Genomic DNA, 27,440 nt, shown 5'->3' with positions numbered 1-27,440 from the left:
AGAGCCTTATTACTTATAACGCTGCCTCCGGGTCCGGGGGGGGTTTTGTCGACCCCAAAGTTTTCAGTACATGATCTTTGAATTATTTAAAAAAAATCGCTATCTCAAATTTCTTATCGGATTGGTTTGAAGAAAAAAGGGCATGGAGGGGGGGGGGGGGCAGAGCGATAATTACAACGCCTGCCCCGGGCCCTGGGGGAGGGAATTGTGTCGACACAGGAGTTTTTCTTATCTGACCTTTGAACTATTTTTAACGAAATGGCCATACGTAAAGGAGTTTTTGTTATATGATCTTTGAACTATTTTTAACAAACTGGCAACCTCAAATTTTTTATCATATGTACTTCACTTTTGAAGTACATATGATAAAATCTGGAAAAAGGGCTTGGTATGGGGGTAGTTGCCCTCTGATCGGTTTTGACTGTTTAAAATGGCACTCGAACTGTCGATTTCCAATTGAATTAGCCCCCTTTGAAGTTTATACGACGACCCCTTCTATATGAAGTGCCTCTGGTAAAAAATAAATGGTGGGTGGGGGGGGGGGGAGAATAGCTGCCCTCCGATCACTTTTGACTCTTCAAAAGTGAAGTACAACTTTCAATCCAATCACATGAGCCCTCTATGAAGTTTATGCGAGCATCCTTTCAATAACAATCATATATGCCCCCAGGGCATAACTTACAACACCTACCCCTGGGCTCTGGAGGGTGCGTCGACACAGGAGTTTTTCTTATCTGGCCTTTGAACTATTTTTAATGAAATGGCTATTTTAAAATTTTTATCGGATGGGCTTGGGGAAAAAAGGGTGTATGGGGTGGGGGCTAGTTTCCATTGGATATGTTTTGACTCTTAAGAAGGAAACTAGAATATTCCGTGTCAAATAAGACGAGCCCTCTCTGAAGTATATATAAGAATCCCTCTTATAAGGACAATGTACGCCACCAGGAACACACTTACAACGCCTACCCCCCCCCCCGGGCCCTGGGGGGTTGTGGGGACTCTAGAGTTTTTTTTATATAATTTTTGAACACTTTTCAAAAAACTGACTGTGGCTATCTCAAAAAACTGAAAATGGCTAACTCACAATTTGTAGCGGATGGGTTTGGGGAAAAAAGTGCGTGGGGTTGGGGCTAGTTGCCCTTAAATCTCTTGACTCTTAAAAAGTGAACTAGGACTTTCAATTTCGAATCAAATGAGCCCTGTATGAAGTTTATATGAGCATCCCTTTCATAAGACCCACACGCGCCTTTAGGGCATAACTTAGAACGCCTTCCCCAGGGTTCTGGGGGGTTGTATTGACACCGGAGTTGTTCTTATCCGACCTTTGAACTATTTTTAACAAAATATCTATTTCAAATTTTAATCAGATGGGTTTGGAAAAAGAAGGCTTGGGGGGGGGGGCTAGTTGCCTTCGGATCTCTTTTAACTATTAAAAAGTGAGCTCGAACTTTCAATTTCAATCAAATGAGCCCTTTCTGAAGTTCCAATCAAATGAGCCCAACCCAGAAATGCTTCTCCGACTTGCAAATTCGTCTCAAATGCCCTAGTCTTACACGAACCTTTTAGAAAAAGTTTTTGGGTGGGTTTTTTTTTTTGGTAACCCTACCCCCCCCCCCCCCAAAAATTTTTTTCGGTAAAACCCATCCCCAACGAGAATCCTGGATACAGCCCTGAGTACGTACCACCCACAACAACTCAGTTTCAACCATATTAGAACTTTCTGAGCAAACAACAATACAAAAAAATAGTTTCTTATTCGTTATAATAATGTAAACTGTCTAAAAATTATACCAGTATAGGATTTCATAGCAGTTTAATTGGGCGAACATGCTGGGTGACTTAACAAGCATGGCATATCCAATGGTTATGTGAAATAGGCTTTTCTACCTTTTTCAGAATTTTTATTTCTTATGTCGCCCGTCTGAACACCGCATTCAGCATTGTTCACATTGGTGTGGTAGCAGGAATAAGAAAAATGAAGCTCAGTTCTATTTTCTCGAATGCATTACACATCAAAATGCTAAATTGACGATGTCAACGCGTCAAGAAAGATATAGAAGTGAAAGTGAACAATTACTATTAAAGAATAAATGAAACCCAAAACGAACAGAAATTAAATAAACAATCATAGCAAAAAACATACAAGAAGTAATAATATAAATGAATAAATAGATCTTAAAGTGAGTAATGCTTAGATTAAACACGGAGATCAAGCTTAAAACGAAAAAAAAATATTTTGGCTATTTAAGTAAAAATGAAACTTAGTACGAACAGAAACTAAATGAAAGATTGATACATATAAACATACGAAAGATAATAAGGTAAATAAATAACTACATTTTGAAACGAGTGAAACTCAAATTGAATATGCAAATCAAGCTTGAAACGAACAAAAATCACTACAAACAAGAGTTTGGGTATCGCCTCCTTCTCTCACTGTAAAAGTCTACAACCTACTGCGTCATTGTTGCTTTACTGAAAACAAATTTTATTACAAATATTTTCTTTTGTACTTAATATTGAAAATAAGCATTAAAATGATAGTAAAATTTTGAACTGATGAGCTTTCAGCAGTTAATATCATTATACATCAGATATTCAGTTAAATTTATTAGTTCCCTCTAAAGTTCTTCAAGACGAATATAGTTTTACTACAAACAAGAGTTTGGATAGGCCCTACTGCTCTCTTCCTTAACTGTAAATAAAAACCAAAAGACTACTGCGTCATTGGCGCTAAACTAAAAACGCCGTCTGTATGTAGTTTGTCAAAAGAGCGTAACAGCAGTATTTTAGGAACAGTCTGGCGTGTGAAGTTGAAACTAACAGGGCTGTTGTGGAGGATGCTGAACTAACCAAAAGAAAACATTTGCGTCCTAATATTACTGCTTCTATTCATGCTACTACTACTGCTACTATTATTGCTACTTCTCCTACTACTGCTACGAAAGCTAAGACTACTACTATTAATTCTACTGATTCCACTACTACTGCTGCTACTAGAACAAAGGATATTAAGGTTGAAAAATTAGGAAATATTCAAAATGTTTGGAACTAAATTGAAACACACTATGCCCACCCAGGTTGTCCAGAGTACGTATTAGAAATGCTTCAGGAACGGTTGAAGGCATTATGTTCAAAATTTCAGCTTGTGTTGAAGGGGAATTTGAAGAAACCAAAGGTGCTATGCTCATACTGCTATAATGCTACTACACTTATTGTTACTACGCAAGGTAAGAGTATTAAAGTGAAGCTGTCAAGGAATATTTAGAACGACACTGAACTAAATCAAATCGAACTATGAGCATGTAGATTTTCAAAAATGTGGCAAAGAAATAACTCAAAAATGGCTTATATTATTAAATTAGACCTTTAAGGGTAAGTTGTGGCTGATTTTGAACTAGCCAGAAGGCACAATGTTAACGCTATTAATACTACCACCATGGGCGTAGGGAGGGGGGGCATGGGGGGCAGCGGCCCCCCCTAGACCTTCAAATTTACATTAGATATGGCTAAAAAAGCAGCTGGTTTGGAAAAAGCAGTTGATAAAACTCCATCACACTATCGACTGCCCCCCCCCCCCTAGACAATATGCTGCCTAATGCTGCCTGCGCCCATGACTACCACTACAGTTACTGTAACTAATGACGCTAAGCGAATTAAGGTGAAACTTTTAAGGAACGTCTAGGGTGAGTCTCAATTAAACGAAGAAAACATTTGTATGCAGGTTTTTAAAAGGGCATAAAAGCAATATAAAATATAAGCAAAAAAGCCTATATCATAGAGCAGCACCGCTTTATAATAGCTGGAAATATCATTGAAACTTTCAAAGGAGCTAATTCGATTGGAAATTAAAAGTTCTAATGCCTGTTTTAAGCGTCAAAAGAGATTGGAGGGCAAGCAGCCCTCCTCCGGAGCACATTCATTGTCCAAACAGATAGTCTAAATTTGAGACACCCATTTTGTTCAGAAGAGTTAGAACGGTCCAGTAGCTATAGCTTTAGAGATATTGGGTATGTAAGCCCCCCATAATTGTGCAATTGGTCTATTATGCTTTAAAATTAAATGTTGCTTTCAAACTGAATCAAAAGGTACTGTGTGTATGATTGCTAATAAGAAACCTCAGAGATATATCGAAAATGACTGGGGGGATTAAGTTGAAACTTTCGGGGCTACCACTATTACCACTTCTGCTCTTACAATTTAAATAAATTAAAAGTGTGTCCAGATTGTCAAAGAGCATAGATAGAACTTTTTTGGGAATGATATTCAGTTTTATTTTTCAGGTCAATTTGAGGAGGTATAAAATTAAACTAAACTATACTATTTTTGTCATGGTTGAAAACCATTGAAAAGTTTCCCCAACACACAAATAGCAAGCCAAACTATGGATTCTTATAGAAAAAAGAAAAGATATAAAAAATTCAGGAAAATGATTATATTAATAAAAAAAACAGACATTATTTTTAAAAAATCTTTCCACAAAACAAGATTTTTAGAGAAAAATAAAGAGCTCCACTAAACCAAAATGAGGAGAAATAAATTCAAATAATCTTCCAAGCGTAAAACTCCCACAAAAACACCATCAATAAATGAATGAAACCCAAAACGAACATAAATTACAAGAGATAACCTAGCCAAACTCAAAACAAGCAAAAATTAACCAACGCCTTCTCAAGACCAGAACATAATTTGTACATAAATGAAAACAAAATATATTTTACATTTTTATTCTTTTTTTTACTTTAATAAATAAAAGAACATTAAAAATTTAAGGAATAGATATCAGTATATGTGTATTAAACTGACAATCCATGATCATTTGGTTTTTGTTTTTATCAATAGGCTAAAGTGTAAATTATGTTCATGCCTTGAAAAGACATGTGTGCTGTCAGCCCTACTTATGTTAATTTTGTTAGTTTTGAGTTTGACTCGGCTATTTATATTAATTTAGGTTCGTTTTGGGATTCATTTATTTATTAATGGCAATTTGTGGTAGTTTTACGCTTTGAACATTGTTTGAATTTTTTTTTGCTCATATTTGGTTCAGTGTAGCTCTTTACTTTTCTTTGAAAGCCTTGTTGTGTGGAATTTCTTTTTAAAATTAATCCCAAATAAGAGGGAGCAGTGGGTCAACAACCCTCTCGTAATGTTCAAGCGGTAGCTTGATTTTTAATAAAAACTGTCTACAACGTAATAACGCCCAGTGGGTAAACACCAGCGTTTTATTTATGATTGTGAACCAGCAGTATTTTCATGCTCTTAACAAAATTTTAAACGTGGACAACTTAAAAAAAAATAATTAAGATTTTCAAGTAAGACACAAGTATCTACTTAAACACTATGAGTAGGGGATTATGGGATGCAGTAGTAACTTCCCCTTTAGGGCAATTTAGCTCACTTAAAGTTTGAATTTTTCCCCAACTATAAAATTTTAGAGTCTTTTAGCCCCTGGCTGTGAAAATTTGCGGTCTCGTATTCCAAAGAAAGTTTCTTTGGCTGTAGGAATATGCCCACCAAATTTAAAATGCGCTCGATGTTATAGTCACTTCCCCTGTAAACTCCATCAGAAGCTACCAAGTGAGAAGCTACCAAGTGATCTCAAGTGATCAAGCCCGGGTGAATCAATCGAAGAAACTTTTCGAAGCTATAGGCCACGGTTCGTTAGTTCGGGCACTACCCCGTGCCTTGATCAAAAGCTTTCCTTCGGTTGTTTGTGTATATCGTTGTGATTGTTCTGTATGGTTGAAGGCATAAGTACATTCTATATCCCCTCCAATTCCCCACCCTCTAAAAGGAAAAATGCCATAGCAGCAACTTAAAAAATCTTGACAAAAGTAATTTGAGCATCTTAAATTTACAGTCTGGGATATCACTACAAATCACCCTCAATGTTCACTGGTTTCAGTGTTGCTGGTTGTTTTATTTAGAACACCAATGTAACAAGTAATTAAAACAAACATTCCGATATGTTATTAGATTATATAAGTGTCTTAGAATAACCCTGTTTTGTTCTTCTTTTATTCTTCATTAATCATTTGTGATCACAGAAAAATTTTATTTCACGAAGCTTTTCTTATAAAAGCATTCTTATTTGTCGAACAAGGGTTTCACTTAAAAAAGAGAGATATATGTAAATGGAAATGAATCAAATTCTATTAAACAAAATCATAACAATTGTCTACTCTATCTAAAATCCCTTGATTTTAAAGATAAAGACTGAAAAAGAAAAACATACCGCTGCAAATGTACTCACGTGTTCAAAGGAAAACAAATGTAACGATAAGAGGTTCTTCTCATAGATAAACACTTGTTCATTGAAAGTCCAAATATAGTCATTACGCAACAAAAACGTGACTAAGTAAGTACTTGGCTTTCTAAATTTTTTTAAATAAGGTCTAGAAATCAAACAGATAAATGAGGAATACTTTCCAGCCAGTGAGAATCGGAAAAATAAAAACAATTTTTTCGTCTGGAACCTCCAATAAGCCGTCCTCACTTTATACAGGATAAAAAAGGAAAGTAGGTAAAAAAAAAGAAGATTTTTTTTACAATTTTATTCCAAGCTATTCTAAAAAATTTCAACGTTTTATTTGTAAATTTTGACATTTTTTACATGTGTCTCTTCAAATTTACATTTGCTTTGTTTTACATTTTGAAGTACTCCTAAGATATTTTCAGAAGAATTTTTTCTGTGAAATAGGGAATTGCGACAACACTGTAAATACTTTTTAGAAGAAGGAAAAAGTTTGTAATATGACTTGAAAGTAAGTCATTGTTTTTCAAAACACCTCTTTTTAAAGAATTAATGTTGTTTGTATTAATGTTATTTGCTAAAGTATTATTTCCTTCACCTACTCCAAAACAGCACCAGTGCTTTCGCCTAAATTTTGAAATGAATCACCATAAAATCACAAGAAAAAAATCTAAAAGTCAAATTTTAAATTCAGACTTAAAATTCGATATTTAATATACAATTATCATTGATTCATATATATTTTTTTTTATAAACCGAGAGGATTACCCATGATTGTTATGGATTCAGCTGCATTAAAATTTCAGTTCAGATATTTGCAGGGCTTGTGTTCCTTAAGCCAGAGATAGTGATTTCATCTTATATGGATAACTATCCTCATCGTTTCATCTGTGAGGATTTATCTGGGCTAATCCCAAAAGTAGTCCGATCTAGGCCTGAGATGAATAATTTTGTTGCCTCCTAAAAATACAAATAAGCTACGACAACCAAGCACTGATATTTTTTTTATTCATTTTTTATCATAGATATTATTGTTATTGACTACAAAAGAAAGAGGACAAAGTATATAAAAAACAAAGTCCATTTGTGGCTGGGAAGAAAGAAATTGTTTTTTTGTTTTGTTTATTTGTAATAAATTGTCAAATAATAATAAAAAAAAAACTGACAAGGGATAAAAGCGAGAGAATAAGATAGGCAAAATTCTGTAACACTTGGAGAACAACTTAATATATTTTAGGTAAAATGTATTTTTCTATCAAAATATCCCCCTCCCCCGGAAAATATCTTGTTGATTTTCTCTTCTTCCTCTTCCTCTCCTTCGTCCTTCCTATTCCTATACGCCTCTTAGGTACTTATCCTTCATTCAGGCTGATTAATGAAAAGCCTTCTATTCCTCCCGTATTTTTGTTCTGATCCTGCTAGTTATATTGTGCTTTCTAGCTCAGACAAGGTGTGTTCTCTTTTTGTCGTGATCCGTATTTATTCGGATAGCTGACCCATGGATTGAGCCGGATAATACATTTTTTAGTATATAACACAACCGACTTTTCAATGATTTCAAAATATTTTGTTTTGGGGTTTATAAGGTGCGTCCTTTTCGCCAAAATAGCAAATAGAAGTTAATTTTGTTATGTGCTACATGGACGTCCTAATATTCAATTCACAAGGACATTCTCACAAGCAATCACACAAATCAATCATTTTTCTGGGATTTCCATTATTCTTCAGGAACACGAAAAGCAACATTTTCTTTTATATAGTTCTTTGTCACACATATGAATTAGAGGCACAAGTTGACAAAAGGATGACCGGTCAGAGCATTCTTCCTCCCCTAAAGATAAAAAAGAGGCATTAATTACGCTACCGTGCCTAGGGAAATAGAAAATAGATTCTAATTTCAAGCGTTTTGTAGTATTATTTTTGTCTTCTATGTTTCAAATTTCAAAAAAAATTGACCTTATTTCTGAATATAAAATTAAATTTTTGCTTCGAAATAATCTAGCCTGGCTGCTTTCATTTATATGTTTTTCTTAGTGTTTTGGTAATAAATTTTTAAATAGAAGATATGGCAAAAGCTCAGTAGTGATGTTGAATAAATACTTGAAATATAATTGTAGCGAGCTCACCAATTTAACACTTAGGGCTTCAATTATAAGTGCTGTTGCCAATAGAGCCATCTCTATATTTTCCTTTCTCTCTTCTCCTTCTATCTCATCATTGTTATTGTCTATGGGTATTTCTTACATTCTTGCCTGTATATTTTGCTTTACCTGTGCCTTCGTTGCATGAGATATTTTGTTGCAGGTACTTAGGTCTAAATAAATGATCTACCTTTGTGTGGAATCTCCAGGGGCAAATCTACAACATTTTTATTGGGGGGGGGGGCAAGAGGGGTCTACTTTCGGATATTCATCGAGCATGGGTTATATAATGATTTTTTCCTCACATTACTGGGGGGCAACTGCCCCAACCCCACTTGCCCCTCGCAAACATGCCCTCCAACAATCAACTGGAATGCCGAAAATCTTGAGGCTGAATGGGCAAAATTTGAAGATTATTAGACCGATGCTTAATGGTCCATGGGCTGGAAAAAGTGGGAAAGTACACTGTGCCTATCTACAAATTTGGATTGGAGGAAAAGAAAGGAATATATTCAAGACATTTGATCTTACTAGTGAGGAAAAAGGAAAAAAACGAAGTTTTTAAATAAAGCTTAAAGATTATGCTTCCCCAAAAAGAATACAGTCTTCTCAAGATAAATATTTCACAGAAGAGGAAAATTAATCAATTGGAAAATTAAAGCATTAAGAATTACATTACTGAGTTGAAACTTGTTGCAAAACCATACGAGTACACAGAGCAAAACACATTAGTTGGAGACAAAATTGTCTGTGGAATAATAAATTCCCGCATTCTAGTGAAATTACCTGCAAAACGAAATGGCTTGACACCTGACCAAAGAGTCCAAGCTTGCAAGCTCTATGAGAAGAACGAAGCACAGCTGCAATTCTTTTAAAACAAATCTTGCTTGGAAGCCATAAAACATGAAATAGATACTATATCGAAAAGAAGACCCAGCTAAGAATTAAGACTATCTAGGATTATCTAGGACTGGTGTCGAAACGAAAGATTGATATATCTGTGGTGGACATTATGACCAAAGTCGCATATGCCCTGCCAAGGATAAAAATTGTTCAAAGTGTAAAAAGCTGAAGTATCTTGCCTAAGTTTATAGAAGCAAACGTATAAATATCGTCAATACCCAAAGTGAAATCCTTGGGAATGATGAAGATCCAAATATGGCGCTCAAAAATGGCCCAAAAATTTTTTTTTTAAGTAGGGTAGAAACTTTCAAGAAGTACTACAATGTTTAAGGGGATGAAATATTTTGTTGGGATGGAAAAGTGTTTTCGTAGGCCCTAAAATAGTAAAAAAACTTGATATCTCCGATCAGTTTAAAGCTTATAGCCAGTAAGCCCCGGGACCGAGGAAAACATAGTTTAAAGAGATTATTTAGGGGCTTGGTACCTCTTCCCCCAAGAAAAAGGCTAAGAACTGTTTATATCCTTTAGTCCTTAGCTCAAAGAAAATTTGATGGATAAGAAAAAAGAGAAAAATGCCCCCCCACCCGGAACCAGGAAATACCTTTTTTTCCAGACGAGTTGAAAGTTAACTAGAACAGCTTCATCAGTCCCTTTTAGGCACAGTCAAAACAAAGGAAAGGGCATGCTGTATTATATTTTGGCCTGGAATCTGCAGAGATATTGAAAATTTAGTCAATAATTGCAAAACCTATACGCGAAAAACGTCTAGTAATCGAAAAGAGCCACTCCTTAACTCCAACATTCCAAGCCTACCATGGGAATGCGTAGCTTCTGGTCTATTTGAAGTCCATGAATCAACATACTTAATCATTGTTGAATATTACAATCGCTTCTTTGAGGTAGAGAAACTTGAATCTCTTGCATCAGCCGGTGTGATCTCCAAACTGAAAGCAGTTTTTAGTAGGTATGGTATTCCCAAAGATCTAATGACTGATATCGGTCCCCAATTTCAAGCCTTAGAGTTCAATAACTTCACAAGCCACTGGGGAATCCATCAAATCACCTCAAGCCCATATTACCATATTACCAATATTGCCTTATGGAATATTGCAACATCCCAGTTTATAATCCAGCTTCCCAAGTCCAATATCTATTGAGCAGACAACTATGATCAATCTTACCAGTTACTGATACAAGCTTAGAAAAGAAAATAGTGCCAAAAAAATGATTCATACAACAGAGACCTTAACAAAAACTGCTTCAAAAGCTATATTATGATCAATTATCTAAACTCTTACAAGAACTACAGACCATGGAACCATTACCAGCACTTCAGTACGTATAACAAAACAACCCAGAGAACTTTTAATGGAACGTTTTATGGTACCATGTTAAGATCACTTGGCCAGATCTTTGAGATTCTGAAAGGGATATTTCTGCTTCACTCCTTGGCTGCACGAAAGGGAAGTGAAAAAAAAGCGGATGGGGTGAACCACAACTGAGTATCATAACAAAAAAAAATCAATAACTAAACAGAAGCAGACAAAACAAGAGTTTTGTTGAACAGCAGCGGAAGCAGCGCCATCAGAATCCAAGGACGATAGACAGCATTGTTGGAAAGCCATTCTGGACAATGTGCAGTTGGCAACTGCATGCTCGGATACGAGAAATTTGTATACACTACTCTGCAAAGTAGTAAGAAAGTGAACCAAACCCGCTGTGTAAGCGATGGTGCATAAGATATGAAGGTAGAGATAGGACAACGAATACAGAGGAGGTCATAAAACTATGGCGGGAACATTTACAGACTTTTCCAAGTCCTGTACCAGACTTCTCAGCATTACTATCAGTAAGGGACACCCAGACAAATTCAGCCAATAACTTAGTTCTGACGACAAGTCGCTACGAAAGAATAGCCTGCGGTCCATATCTCTCACGGAAACTCTGAAGACTATTGAAAGCTCATAACGTCATGAGCACCTAGGACATATTATATACCGGTTAAATTTTTTCAAAGTGGGCTTTACCAATCAGCCTCATCATCTACACAGCATCATGTGTAGGAAAAGGGAATTAGAGTATTCACATATGAGTGGTAGAAATTCATAATAATACCAGAATTAACGAAAAGTGACCGGTACATATCACCAAAATGAAGACGTATTTCACCCATTGGCATTACTACAAAAAAAATGGCCATTGTACTTCTCAGACACCTCTCACAAACAAGAAATTCAAGCATTAGACCAAATCAAGCAGAGAAAACTCCAGCAAAAGACCGAATTAGGGTTTTATCCTGTAATGGAATGTAGTCGCCGAATATTTTTACTTGGAAAAATAACATTAATCAAAATACCAGCGAAAAAAATGTGACACTGTATATTGACTTTATTACAGCGCTTGACTCTGTAGTAAGGAGCGGGATCTAGAGCACAGTGAAGGAGGATTGAGTACCAGGAATGCTAATCAAAATAATACAGTATTATTTTGAAGATATGATTGCAGTGGTTTAAGTAAATGCTGAGATTTCTGAGACCTTCATGATCACTTATGGAGTGAGACAAGGATGCATACTCTCGCCGATACTCTTTAACTTCGTCATTGACTGGAAAATCGTCTGTGTGACAGTAAAATAGCAAGTAGTTGATACATCTCCAGACTTTAAAATCAAAGACCTCGATTATGCGGACAATGTAGCCCTACTCGCTTATTCAGATGTAAAACCACAAAACCTGTTCATAGAAATCATCAAACATCACACACCTCTTGGTCTTACGATTAGCACGACCAATAAAATATACGGCAGCCTACCCGAGTGCATTTGCCCCAAGAATCTTCCTTAGATTAATAGAGACCTAAAGAGAAACAAAACTTAAATTAGGTAGGTGTACCAATCGACAAGCATGGTAGTGGCGAATCTGAAATTCAACATAGAATATCATTGGCAGCACCAGTTTTCGCTCAACTAAACAGAAACATATGGCACAAGCACCAGATTTATCCCCGCACCTAATTCTAAATTTGTCAAATAATGGTAATATCAGTACTGTTATATGAAAGCAAAGCATAGACTCTAAAAGTCCCTAGTCTTAAGAACTAAAACTCTTTGACCAGGGTGCCAACGGGAAATATTTGTCTCCACCTCGATGATAAGGTTTTGAATAAAGAGCTAAGAGGATGATGCTTCTAGATGTAAGATGTAGCAGACATAATATAGAAATGCCAGTTCATACGTGTGGAGCCCATATGATGGTGGAATACCTGAGGAAAAGATCACTAATCTACGTGGCACTGCCTTCTTGGAAAACAACACCCTGGCGGTCAACGCAAAACCTGGCTAGCGACAATTCAGACCGAACTGGAGCCCTTAAGTAGCTTTTACCAATGCTGACGAGGATAGGAATAATCTTAGTTGTCACTATTGTGAACCGTTTTAATCAAAAGTCAGAATTCAACTAACAAAAATATTTATATTTACAGACACTTGCTTATGCACGTGTACTAGTGATTCATTCTCTTCACTCGGCGCGCACTCTTCTGTTATGTCAGCCCGTGAGAATGGTCACGTAAGCCATATTGGTACATAATAGTTACCCGTGACCAAATTTGGATCTGGATACCAAAAGAAATTAAGTCAACTCCTGGGTGCCAGGGGACCTGATGGAGGCTATACTGCTACAAGTTCACATAATTAATTAAGTATAGTACCTTATTCAGTTCTCGAGATTTATAGTAGCAAATTGTTATCATATCTCCTTTTTTCCTGTGCGGAGGTACTTATGAATTAAGATTTTTTCTTATGACGAAAAATTATTATCTTGATTTTTTAAACATTTTTTTTAATGCCTGAACGAACCTAATTTGTATAAACGAGTGACCAAGGGGAACAGGCAACCCAGAAACCTAGCCACAGAAACCTATACTGGTATAACGTCATTTTTTTGTGTTACCACCACCATGCTCCTTTCTTATTGTAAGGACGGTAGTTTTTAACGAAGAGCGGCAGTTTTGAGTTGTCGTTGAAATGTGATAACAGTTTAAACTACATTGAAAAGAGTGGAGTTTTATTGGATTCAGCGGCCTCAAACGTAGTTAGAAAATCCTATTAAGTTTAGAGAAAATGTACCTAAAAAGAATTTTGAAACACATATGTAAATTGTACATCTAAATTAAAAAACAAATATAGAAACTTTAGCATCATCCAAGTAAAAATATTTTTATTTGGAATAGAACATTGACCTTTTTTACTGCTTTCCAGTGTTCAATAATTTCGAGATTCAAATATCCTTTACGTGATTAAAAAAAAAGAAATAGAAAATTCATATTAGACTTGATAATGATTTTATATCAAAACTTCCTTTTTTATATAGAATTTTAATTTATTAAAAAAGTGCCGCAAAGCAGTACCATATATAGAGGTGCTAACAGTAGCGAGAACTTACTATAGTTTGCAACCCCCTTTCTTAAGTGTGCGTAAGTAATTCTTTCACTAAGTTACTTTTTTTATTTTTTTTTTTCACCAGAAGTCACGTGTTCTTGAACGACTCTTTTAAGATTCAAAAATCATTTGACGGCTTATCGACCGTCAATAGAAATGCTACAATTATATATTATATATATAACTTTCAAAAAAGGGCTCTATATAGAAAAAAGGCTAAAGAAGTTATATAGGTCGTATGTTATAAAATACCCCCTTCCACCACAAAGAGGTTCTTGAGCGCATTATTTTCTCACCAATAATCAACCGGAAATCGGATATATCAACACAATTCTTTGTGCTCTGGATACCAACGCAAGTAATATACTTCACTAAGGTATCCCTTGAAACTTAACTACACAGATAACATAGAAAATGTTTACAGTTGTCCATAAAAATGTGCACTTTCTCATTAACTGCAAATTGAAAGATTAAGGTTTCTTACGTTATGAGTATTCAAGTACAGCAGGGCTTAGCAACAACACTATAAAGTACAGAAAAGTTACTCTTTTGAAACCATAGAACGCTTTTTTTTTGCTTTTTTTAAATTAAAAAAGGGAAAATCTAAAAAAAATTATTTCTCCGGTTTTCATGAATTGTTGATTATAGTTCTCGTCTAGATTTTTTTTTTTGAAAAGTTCGCGTTAACGAACTTTAAATCCAGAGTGACCCGTGCTAATAATAAATAATATTTTTCAGCTTCAACAGATAAGCAAAAAAGGTCTATCGACCCCAGAAATAAAGTTTTTTCCTCTTCTGTGTTTACTTATGTTATTGAACTTCAAATCTGTCAGTGTCTGCAGGTGATTTTTTCATTTTACCATTTCAAAAGATTTCCAGTCTCTACAATGTCTTTAGTCTAGAATTAGAACGTTCATTCTTACTTGAACAGGTTTCACGAGTACATTCTTGAACGTCTGAGGGTTGTGATTGGCTATGGCAAATTACGTGGTCTGCTAATATACTGTCTGTCTTCCAGACGCAAAGAACCAAACGAGTACGAATCCCTTTTTCGCCACATCGACCTTGACACTGAAATGATAAAAGCAATTGATTTAAGTAACCTTATTGATGAGTAGTTCACTGATTATAATTAATGTAAGAGTAAAATTATGCACCAAAACTTACGCCATCCCCTTTTTTTAATATTACAGACCAAAAATTCAGAAATGAATAGTATTTACATTTTGGAAATTTGGTGCGTTTGAATAGTTAGAATATTAACAAATATGAGAACAGTTGCATTTTTAAGCTAGTTATTTATTTTTTACTTACCGAATTTTAAAACACAGAAGAGTTTAAAGACAGCATTACCAAAGGTTCACTTTAAGTACCAAAAACAGTGAAAACAAATTTGTGATTTGTGAATCAGATTTGTGAAAACAAAATCTGATTGCTTGAATTGGTCTAAGTGGAGATCTACACAAATACACACATCTTAAAAAAGAAGAAGAACGGAAACTTATTTTTGTAAAAAAGACCTCCATATGTGATTACGCAGATTTGGTAGTAGTAGTGGCCAAAGAAAAAAAAGTATTTGAAAAATCGGCAAAAAAAGAGCTAAAAACACATGGCACCAAATATCATAAGATGGTTTGGCTTTCTTTTAAAGTTGTAGTTCTTCTGGTATTTTAATATAAAAGATAGCTTTTTTGGATATTTTCAATCAGAAATAGAAATACAAAAGCAAACTTTTCCCTCCTAGATCTTGAAAAATACTTTTTTTGTTATTTTGCTTGAAAATGGCTCTTTATTGATATTTATATCGAAAAAAATTGAAAAAAGAACAAAAATCTCCTCCCACCTAGATTTTGAAAAATATTTTTCCCTCCCCTCCTCACTTCCATGAATTGACCCCATTGTTTTCTTGATTTGGAATGTTACTGATTTTTAAATGCCAAAGAAAGATTGAACGTTTTTGAGAGGCACTTGTTCAAAATTAAGCCAAAAATCGGCTGATTATATGGAAAATACAAGATATAACGAGGAATATCGCAAAATTTAGGTGGGATGAGCTCCAAAATCCCTTCCCTTTGCCTGTTTATTATTTACGTTTTTTTCAGAAAATACGTATTATGGATAAAAATACCAATATGCAGCAACCACATCCTGCAGCTAGCATTAAACCTTTTACAGAGTATGTGGGTGTATTTTCCCAATCTCTAAGCATTATCAAGGCAAAATATGTCTAATTTTTTCTTGCTTTTGTTACTTTCACACTTCCTCATAACAGGGTCTAATCAACGTTTTCCTAAAAATCATTGCAAATCTCAAACTTTTTTTCAGAAATCTATAATCATCAGTAATTTATCTGTTGACTTACATTATCATAATTAATAAGGTTGGTCCTTTACCACCTTCTGAGCACCATATTAACATATATGGTGTTAATATCTTATTCGTTTCAACTAAAAAAAGACAGTTCTTAAAAAAAAAGACAAAAAAAAAGACAGTTCTTATTATGAGCAATGTAATTCAAACCGCTTCAATCTGGATGGATTATTATAGACAGTAGCAAATGCACTGGATGATGAATAAAAAGAGAGGCACAAACAACATATAGCTAAATACGTAAATAACCCCAAAAAACAATCAAAAAAGAAAATAGATAACACAATAAAAACGAAACAACCCCTTTTCTAACCTGCTTTGGAGAAAGCAATGCATCCAAACTTATTTTAAAAAAGCAATTTTCGAGAATTTTAGAAAATAATGAACGAGTCACCCGGAAAATCATATTTGTGTTTATTTAAGCAATTTCGAGTTGACTCCTGGAAGAGGCTAAAAAAATTAACAGCTACCTTTTATTAAGTATTATCTTAAAGCGTTGCCTATAGTAAAGGCCATACGGCAGTAGGGAGGGCATAATAGACGCCGTACGAACACCGTACTGTCATCTACAATTGAGTCTAACGGGACCTAACCTAAATACGGGAACTATAAACCTAAATAAGCTAACCTAACTTAAACATGGAGAAATGTTTCTAATTATTTATTAATATTTATTTATACTTAACCTGACCTAACCTAACCTATGGTTTTGGAGGTTAGATGAACCTAACTTAAACGTAGAGAAACCTAAGTTTGAAAGAAAACTTGTTAAAACCTGTTAGTTCTAAGAGAAATTTGATAGTGTTAAGTAAAAGTTTGTTAGTATTAAAAAAAGTTGTTACTTCGATGCGAAGATTTGTTAGTGTTAGGGATAGTTTGCTACTTCTGACAGAAAATTGTTATCACAATCAAAAAATTGTTACTTCTAAGAAAAAATTTGGTATCTTTGGCAGAAAACTTGCTAGTTCGAACAGAAAACTTGTTATCATAATGAAAAATTGTTACTTATAAGAAAAAAAGTATCTTAGAGAGAAAACTTGCTACTTCAATCAGAAAACGTGATAACGCTGACGAAAAGTGTTATTTCTAAGAGAAATTTGAGAGTTTAAGTAAAAGTATGTTAGAATTAAAGAAAAGTTGATGATTCGAAGAGAAAATCTGTTAGTGTTAAGTAAACGTTTGGTAGTATTAAAGAAGAATGTTGTCACTTTGATGAGAAGGTTTATTAGTGTTAAGCAAAACTTGCTACTTCTGACAGAAAACCTTTTTATCACAATCAAAAAATTGTTACTTCTAAGAAAAAATTTGGTATCTTTGGTAGAAAACTTGCTAGTTCGAACCGAAAAAGTGTTATTACTGCTGAAAAATATTATTTCTAAGAGACAATTGTGTGTGTTAAGTAAAACGTGCTGCTTCTGAGAGAAAAGTTGTTATCACAATCAAAAAATTGTTACTTCTGTTCAAAAATTTGGTATATTTGACAGAAAACTTGCTAGTTCAAACAGAAAGCGTGATATCACTGATGAAAAATATCATTTCTAAGGGAAAATTGTGTGTGTTAAGTAAACGTTTGATAGTATTAAAGAAGAATGTTGTTACTTTGATGAGAAGGTTTGTTTGTGTTAAGCAAAACTTGCTATTTCGGACAGAAAAGTTGTTATTACAATCACAAAATTGTTACTTCTACGAAAAAAATTGGTATCTTTGGCAGAAAATTTGCTAGTTCGAACAGAAAACTTATTATCAAAACGAAAAATTGTTACTTCTAAGAAAAAAAAAGTATCTTTGACAGAAAACTCGCTACTTCAAGCAGAAAACGTGTTCTCGCTGACGAAAAGTGTTATTTCTAAGAGAAATTAGAGTGTTTAAGTCAAAGTATGTTAGTACTATGAAAAAGTTGATGATTCGAAGAGAAAATCTGTTAGTCTTAAGTAAACATTTGGTAGTATTAAGGAAGAATGTTGTTACTTTGAAGAGAAGATTTGTTAGTGTTAATCAAAACTTGTTACTTCTGACAGAAAAGTTGTCATCACAATCAAAGAAAAGTTAATTCTAAGAAAAAATTTGGTATATTTAGCAGACAACTTGCTAGTCTAAACTCAAGAAAAGTTACCACGATCGAAACCTATTTTTTCAAATGGGAGATTGCTTGTGTCAATCGCGAGAATGTTTAGTTTTCAGATTAAATTATTCTACTGTCAAAAAAAGACATTTTTTTTTTAATTAAATCTCTTTTCTTGTGCAAGCAAAGCTATTATCCCAATCAAAAATTGTTACTTCTAATAAAAAATTTGGTATATTTGACAGAAAACTTGCCAGTTCGAACAGAAAACATGTTATCACTGATGAAAAATATTATTTATAAGAGATATTTGTGTGTGTTAAGTATGAGTATGTTAGTTTTAAAGAAGAATGTTGATACTTTGATGAGAAAGTTTGTTAGTGTTCAGCAAAACTTGCTACTTCTGCCAGAAAAGTTGTTATCACAATCAAAAAATTGTTACTTCTTGGAAAAAATTTGGTATCTTTGGTAGAAAACTTGCTAGTTCGAACTGAAAAAGTATTATCACTAATAAAAAATATAATTTCTAAGAGAAATTTGTGTGTGTTCAGTAAAAGTATGTTAGTTTTAAGATAAAATTTTGTTACTTTGATGAGAAAATTTGTTACTGTTAAGTAGTATTAAGGAAGAATGTTGTTACTTTGATGTGAAGGTTTGTTAGTGTTAAGCAAAACTTGATACTTTTTTCAGAAATGTTGTTATTACAATCAAAAAAATTTTATTTCTAAGAAAAAATTCGGTATCTTTGGTAGAAAACTTGCTAGTTCGAACAGAAAGCGTGATATCACTGATGAAAAAAATTATTTCTAAGAGAAATTTGTGTGTTAAGTAAAAGTATGTTAGTTTTAAGGTAAAATATTGTTATTTTGATGAGAAGGTTTGTTAGTGTTAAGCAAAACTTGCTACTTCTGCCAGAAAAGTTGTTATCACAATCAAAAATTGTTACTTCTAAGAAAAAATTTGGTATCCTTTGTAGAAAACTTGCAAGTTCGAACAGAAAGCGTGATATCACTGATGAAAAACGTTATTTCCAAGAGAAATTTGTGTGGGTTAAGTAAAAGTATGTTAGTTTTAAGGTAAAATATTGTTACTTTGATGAGAAGGTTTGTTAGTGTTAAGCAAAACTTGCTACATCTGCCAGAAAAGTTGTTATCACAATTACAAATTATCACTTCTAAGAAAAAATTTGGTATCTTTGGTAGAAAACTTGCTAGTTCGACCAGAAAACTTTTTATCTTAACAAAATATTATTACTTCTAAGAATAAAAGTATCTTTGACAGAAAAATTTGTTGGTACTAAGCAAAACTTGCTTTTTCGAACTGAAAATGTGTTATCACTGATGAGAAATATTATTTGTAAGAGAAAATTGCGTCTGTTCATTAAAAGCTAGATAGTTTTAGATAAAATATAGTTACGTTGATGAGAAGATTTGCAAGTGTTTAACAAAACTTGGTACTTCTGCCAGAACAATTGTTATCACAATCAAAAATTGTTACTTCTAAGAAAAAATTTGGTATCTTTGGTAGAAAACTTACTAGTTCGAACAGAAAAAGTGTCATCACTTATGAAAAATATTATTTCTAAGAAAAATTTGTGTGTCTTCAGGAAAAGTATGTTAGTTTTAAGATAAAATATTTTTACTTTGATGAGAAAATTTGTTAGTTTTAAGCAAAACTTGCTACTTGTGACAGAAAAGTTGTTATCATAACGAAAAAATTGTTACTTCTAAGAAACAATTTGGTATCTTTGGTAGAAAACTTGCTAGTTTGAACAGAAAAAGTGTTATCACTGATAAACATATCATTTTTAAAAGATATTTGTGTGTGTTCGGTAGAATTATGTGAGTTTAAAGGAAAAATTATGTTACCTTGATGAGAAGGTTTGTTAATGTTAAGCAGAACCTGATACTTCTGACAGAAAAGTTGTTATCACAATCACAAAATTGTTACTTCTAAGAAAAACTTTGGTATCTTTGGTAGAAAACTTGCTAGTTCGAACAAAAAAAGTGTAAGCGCTAATGAAAAATATTATTTCTAAGAAAAAATTTGTGTGTGTTCAGTAAAAGTATGTTAGTTTTAAGGTAAAATGTTGTTACTTTGATGAGAAGGTTTGTTAGTGTTAAGCAGAACTTGCTACTATTGACAGAAAAGCTGTTATCACAAACAAAAAGTTCGAACAGAAAAAGTGTTATCACTGATGAAAATATAATTTCTAAGAGAAATTTGTTTGAGTTCATTAAAAGTATGTTAGTTTTAAGGTAAAATGATGTTACTTTGAAGAGAAGGTTTGTTAGTGTTAAACAGAACTTGCTACTTCTGACAGAAAATTTGCTATCACAATCAAAAAATTGTTACTTCTAAGAAAAAATTTGGTATATTTGGTAAAAAACTTGCTAGTTCGGACAGAAAAAGTGTTATCACTGATGAAAAATATTATTTCTAAGAGGCAATTGTGTGTGTTCAGTAAAGTATGTTAGTTTTAAGTTAAAATGTTGTTACTTTGATGCCCACATTTAAAATACACGTGATTTTATTGATAATATTTGATTTTTTAATAAAGTTGGGTTTGATTTTTCGGAAATCAGAACGCTCATGTTTAAAATACATGTGATTTTATAAATAATATCTGAAAAGCCATAAAGTAAAGTTTTGGTTGAAACGAATGAGTACTTCAAGTTGTAAAATTGGTTTAGGGGGTCATTAAGAAAAGAACTTGTTCTGAAAAGATATAAAAAAGTCTTTTGAAAGTATTGAATGGTGTTGGGGCATTCAAAAAGCCATTAAAGTAGAGTTGTGGGTGAAAAGAATGAGTTTAGGGGGGACATTAAGAAAATAACTTGTTCTGAAAAAATATAAAAAAGCCTTTTGAAAGTATTGCTTGGTGTTGGGATATTCAAAAAGCCATAAAGTAGAGTTGTGTGTGAGAAGAATACGTACTTCAACTTGTAAAATAGGTTCAGGAGGGATATTAAGAAAGGAACTTGTTCTGAAAAATATATGCGGCGGGGAGCCAAAACGTTGAGGGTGAGGGGGGCCCTTCTGTGTCTCAAGTGCGCAAAAGAAGTATTAAAAAAATAGGTTGGGGGTCCGATGGGCCTGGATGCCCTTTGGGGGGCCCCGCGTGGAGGGGCGGGGGGCGGGGGAAGGAGCCCCTTTCTGAGGCTCGGAGGCCCTTTGGGGGCCCAGGGGGATGGGGCCCTTTGGGGCCTGAGGGCGTGGCCCTTTGAGATTGGGGTAGGGGACCTCACAACATTGTTCAAATGGATCTTGTGTATTATAATGACCACAGAGTTTCACCCCAAATCATCTTCTAAAATGTCTCAAACTGTTTCGCCCAAATCATCTTCTAAAATGTCTCAAACTGTTTCGCCCAAATAATCCCCTAAAAGTAATTTCTGTGTGTTCCTTTGTTTTGGCATCCCTGCGCTGTCACATTCGAAATTCCTAGGAAACCCTTTCCCGCGTAAAATATATTCATCTCGAAGGTGTCCGTAGCTACACTATTAAGGTTTCGATAGAATATCAATTTATCTGTTTGACTTAAATATCAGAGAAGCCATATTTAAAAAAAGAATATCAATTTATCTCTGTCACTAAAGATCAGAGGAGCCATATTTAAAAATAGAATTTCTACCTCTTTAGAGTCCCGTATAATTCCTAGGAAACAAGTGATGTCATTTCTAATTACGATGGTTTCGATAGAATATTAAAGAATTTATCACTAAGTCTAAAGACCAGAGAAGCCATATTTAAAAATAGAATTTCTATCTCTTTAGAGTCCCGTATAAGTACTAGGAAACAAGTGATGTAATTTTTAATTCCGTTATTGGATCAATAATTCCCCTTAGAAACATTAAATAAATTCCCCTTTCATGGATCAATAATTCCCCTTAGAAACAACAAATAAATTCCCCTTTCGTGGATCAATAATTCCCCTCAATTATGCAAATCAATTTCTCAGAAATTCTCTCCCCTTCATGGATCAATAACATTATCTATGCGGTTAGGTCCCGTTAGACTCAATTGTAGATGGCAGCATGGTGTTCGTATGGCTTCTATTATGCCCTCCCTACTTACGGCTTCAATGTCTTATTATTCATTTATTTATTCCCCAGAGGCACTTCATATGTGATGAGTCGTCGCATAAACTTCGGAAGGGGCTTATTTGATTGGAAATCGGAAGTTCTAGTGCCTTTTTAAGACTCAAAAGTGATCAGAGGGCAACTAGCCTCCTCCCACGTCCTTTTTTTCCAAGTGTGTCCGGTAAAAAGTATGAGATAGCCATTTTGTAAAAAAAAAGTGCAAAGATCATACAACAAAAACTTCGGTGGGCTGTACCCAAGATTTTTTTTTAGCGGGAGGGGGGTTTACTCAAATATTTTTTTCGGGGGGGGGGGGGGTACACAAAAAACCTTAAGAAACGCGTATAGATATTTGTTTATATCCCTTTTTGTTATGTTTTTACGAGTCAGACAAACATTTCTGGGTGGGGGGGGGGGGTTCGAACCCCCCTAACCCCTGAGTTCGGCCTTGGTCGACACAACCCCGCAGGGCCTGGGGGCAGGTGTTGTAAGTTATGCCCTGGGGGCATAGATGGTTCTTATGGAAGGGATGTTCCTATAAACTTCAGAGAGGGCTCATTTGATTGGAAATTGAAAGCTATATTTTAATTTTTAAATGTCAAAAGAGACCAAAGGGCAAATAGCCCTCCGTGCCCTTTTTTCCTCAAACCCATCTGATAAGAACTTTGAGATAACTATTTTTTTTAATAGTTCAAAGATGATATAACGAAAACTCTGGGGTCGACACAAGCTCGAAGGGCTCGGGGGCAACCGCTGTTAGTTTTGTCCTGGGGGCATATATGGTTCTTATGGAACAGATTTTCGTATAAACTTTGTTTACTTTGATACTTGGATTCAGTGATGTACGCAGTAACTTCGATTTACAGTGCAAGGGCTGTAAGTTCTACAAGCTGCTTATTGTTACTTTGATACTTTGTTTACTATAGTACCTTGTTAACTTTGATCCTTTCTTTACTTTGATACTTTGGTACTCTGATATCGTTACTTCAATACTAATTTTGATACTTTGATGAAAGTTTGATGTTGAAAAAAAATCTGATTTTGAAATAAGAATTTTTTTAAAAACTTGAAACTTTTCGCAATCAAAAAACGAAGAAAAATTAATTGAAAAAACTTTCCAAAAGCTTTTTCCGCCAAATCTTTCCGAAAGAATTTGGGTTATTTACTTCTAATGAATGGTGTCTACACTACAAACAAGAGTATGCCTACTGCCCGTTTCCCAAATGGCAAAATTATCATTCTCTTACTTAAATAACCAATTCTCTTACTTAGAATTATCATTCTCTTACTTAAGTGGCTTGAAAGTTGTGCAAAATTAGTTTACCTTTTTTTATTATAATTAAATAAAAAAAACAAGTTTTTTTTTTAACTGAAAGTAAGGAGCGACATTAAAACTTAAAATGAACAGAAATTATCCCGTATATGAAAGGGGCTGTCCCCTCCTCAACGCCTTGCTCTTTACGCTAAACTTTGTTATTGTTTAAAAAAAATAAAGTTGTGAGAAAGTCAAACTTTAGCGTAAAGAGCAAGGCGTTGAGAAAGGGACAGCCCCTTTCATATACGGAATAATTTCTGTTCATTTTAAGTTTTAATGTCGCTCCTTACTTTCAGTTAAAAAACACTTGTTTTTTTTATTTAATTTTTGAACGTTTTTGAATACATGGAGGTTTTGATCTTGGCTCACAGTCCATAAATAATTAACACAAAATTTTCATATTAATTTAATTTTTTCTGGTTAAATGGCTTTCTCTAAACTTTTTTCATTTTATTTAGGAACGTTTTTATCAGTAATAAATATACGTAACTTACGAATTAATTTACGTAACGAACTACTATATTCATATATTTTTAATACGTATATTAGGGGGTTCGCCCCCTAGTCAATACTTTGCTCTTTAAGCGAAAGTTCAAATTTTGTTCCAATTCTTTAAAAATGACCGCTTAATCACAAAGGCCGTTAATTAGAATAAATAGCTCTTATGAAAATACTAAAAAATCTCTGGCTTAAAGAGTGAGGTATTGACTAGGGGGTGAACCCAATCATATATGTAATATTTTTTGTTCGTTTAAAGTTTTGATGTTGCTGCTGTTGCAGTTGAAAAACTTGTTTTTTTATATTTAATTTCTGATCTTTTTTTAAATAATGCTGGGAAGTCCAGCGTCCCCTTCATAGCAATGTCCCTTCCCCAATTAAAATTTCCTTCTTATAAATATCCTCCCACATAACCCTCGACCCCCCCCCCCACTACCAGGAAAAATCTCCCCTGAAAACGTCTGTACTGTATACTTCCCTATAACCAATACTATATGTTACATTGGGGAAAGTTCATAACTTTCAGCCCTCCTCCCGGGAACTTCGGGGGATTAAGTCATCCTAAATGACATAGTTAGAATATTTTCGACCATGCTGAACAAAATGGCTGTCTCAAAATTTTGATCGGGTGACTTTGGGAAAGAAATGAGCATGGGAGGGGGCCTAGTTGCCCTCCATTTTTTTTGGTTACTTAAAAAGGGCACTAGAACTTTTAATTTCCGTTCCAATGAGCCCTCCCACGATATTCTAGGACCACTGGGTCGATACGATCACCCCTGGGGAAAAAAAAAATAATAAAAAAAAATAAACACGCATCCGTGATCTTTCTTCTGGCAAAAAATAGAAAAGTCCACATTTTTGCAGATAGGAGCTTGAAACCTCTTCGGTAGGGTTCTCTAATATGCTGAATATGATGATGTGATTTTCATTAAGGTTCTATAACTTTTAGGGGGCCTTTTCCCCTTTGTTCAAAAATAAGCCAAATTTTCTCAGGCGCGTAACTTTTAATAGGTAAAAACTTTTAATAGGATTAAACTTGATGAAACTTATATATTTGAAATCAGAATTAAAATCTGATTCTTTTGATGTATCTATTGGTATCAAAATTCCGGTTTTTAGAGTTTCGGTTACCATTGAGCCGGGTCGGTCCTTACTTACAGTTCGTTATCACGAACTGTTTGATAATCGGTTGAACAGAATTCAAAGACAAGTGAGAGTTGGATTAAGGATTGGTTGTTAGAACGCGGTTGTCTTCAGGGAGTAGGTGTTATGTACTTCTAATGAATAATGTCTTCACTACCAACAAGAGTATGGGTACTGCCCGTTTCCCAAACGGTAAAAGTATCATTCTCTTACTTAAATAACAAATTCTCTTACTTAGAATTAGCATTCTCTTTCTTAAGTGGCTACAAAATTATGCAAAATTAGTCTACCTTTTTTTATTGTAATAATTGGGAGAAGAGAATTCAAAGACAAGTGAGCATGGGATTAAGGATTGGTTGTTAGACTGTGGTCGTTTTCAGGGAGTAGGGGTTATGTACTTCTACTGAATGGTATCTTCACTACACACAAGAGTACAGTTAATGCCTGTTTCTCTAATGGCAAAAGTATAAGTCCTACTGTGTATTTGGTGCTTTACTAAAAGGAATTATATTACAAATATTTTCTTTTGTTCTTATTATAACATCGAAAATAAAATGAAAATTGCTGTGAAACCAGACCAGGATTTACGAATAGGCCCAGTAGGCCCTGCGGCTTTCACTATTCCCGAAGTTTTGGAGATTTCCCTGAAAATCATGGAAAAGCGGAGCGGCAAAAACGCTTGAGCCTAGAGGCGCTGAAAGCTTTAAATCCGGCCTGGATGAAATAATTCTTGAGCTGGTGAGCTTTCAGGAATTAACATCATTATGTATCCAATATTCAGTTTAATTTATTAGTTCTTACCAAAACTGTTAATTTATTTCGGAATGTAAGATTTATTTACTCATTTATATTAGTAACTATTGTATGTTTGTTTGCTATGATTGTTTATCAGTAGTAACCGTACAATGCATTTCACCAGTGATTGCGTAATAAGCCTTACCACGGGCCAGGCATCTATATATTTGAACCCTACGCCTAGGGCATAGATATGTATGTAGGTTTTCAATGCATTGGACGGTTACCAGGGTCATTTGCAAAGAGGTATCATTTCTATAGTAATTTGAAAAATCATATGGAATTTGCTTGATGGTATATACTTTGCGTAGGTGCCCATACCAAACATGTTGGTTATAATCTGTTCTGGTTCAAGTTTTTTCTGACAAAATTAACTGAATTTCTATTTAATTATAAACTAGTTTTTTTTTTTTTTTTTAGGTTAAATACTTCTCGGTTGATTTAATTTATATAATTTGCGTACTTGCCCGTACCAAACAGGTTGGTTATAATCTGTTCTGGTTCAATTTTTTTATGACACAATTAACTGAATTTCTATTTAATGATATACTAGTTTTTTTTTTTAGGTTAAATCCGTCTCGGAAAAAACGGTGTATCTTTTTTGGATTCCAATTATTTTTTGTATATATTCAGATTTCATATTTGATTCTCCATCAGTTTTGAAATTAGTAAGAGAATTGAATTAAAAGAGAATAGTTTTTATTTGCAAGGATATTAGTAGAGGAAAAAAAAATGAGGGGTGCATTTACATTATTGTAGATTAATGATGGAGCTAACAACAGTGATGTAATTACTTCTTTAGTTTACGAGATTTGCGAATTTTTTGTGAAGAGGTATTAGCGTAAAAGTATTGCAACGGTTAAGAATGCCTCACGGGATAATTAAAGAATGGGGTGCTTACATCAGATACTTAATAGATTTGACGATTACAAGAGACATTGCTAGAGTCAAATATATTTGGTGTTGGTGATATTATGACCCTTCAAGTCCCCTGGGGAAAGGGCTGCACAGTGTATCGGTATCGGACGTATTATTTTTGGGCGTATTGCTATCGCTGGTATATATACATATTTTTAGTAGCTCTTATAAAAGATATTACTCATATCTACGTTCTTCCTATAAATTCAACCATCAGCAACTTCAAAACGGCACTAAAAACGGCACTTTTGGTGCAATGTCTCAAGTGGAAAAGTTGGGGCTAGTGGACTACCAGCACTTTTAGATTGACGTTTAATGAGTCATTCGAAAGCTAATGCTCGTATCTACGCGATGTTATCATTTCTACCATCAATTAAAACAATACTTTTGATGTCACTTCTTAAGTAGATTAAATAAAAAAAAAACAAGTTTTTTTTTTTAAATTAAAGCAAGGAACGACGGTAAAACTTAAACCGAACAGAAATTATTCCGTATATGAAAGGGGTTGTCCCCTCCTCACCG

General features: G+C 34.2%; 1 protein-coding gene across 3 annotated transcripts in view; it reads right to left on the bottom strand.

Moving 5' to 3' along the window:
• Window positions 1–6,250: 6,250 nt before the first annotated feature.
• Window positions 6,251–27,440, bottom strand: part of LOC148942708 (protein madd-4-like) — a 305,059-nt gene continuing 283,869 nt past the window's right edge. For 2 of the 3 annotated variants that reach the window (XR_016143070.1, XM_089102254.1), the window contains 2 exons: window positions 14,659–14,806; window positions 6,251–8,084 (listed from right to left, as the gene is read on the bottom strand). Coding sequence is in view for 2 of the 3 variants with exons in the window: in XM_089102254.1 (XP_088958380.1) it covers window positions 7,978–8,084; window positions 14,659–14,806 (255 nt within the window). In the remaining variant the exon portion in view is untranslated. The remainder of the gene's footprint in view (window positions 8,085–14,658; window positions 14,807–27,440) is intronic. The other variant, XM_089102253.1, reaches the window with a different exon arrangement.

The sequence above is a fragment of the Artemia sp. Qi Xiang Cuo genome, chromosome 16 (assembly GCF_049724085.1).
Source record: "Artemia sp. Qi Xiang Cuo chromosome 16, ASM4972408v1, whole genome shotgun sequence".
NCBI classification, from domain to species: domain Eukaryota; kingdom Metazoa; phylum Arthropoda; class Branchiopoda; order Anostraca; family Artemiidae; genus Artemia; species Artemia sp. Qi Xiang Cuo.
Note: the sequence above shows the minus strand (reverse complement) of the source record. Positions and strands in the feature narration are given on the sequence as shown.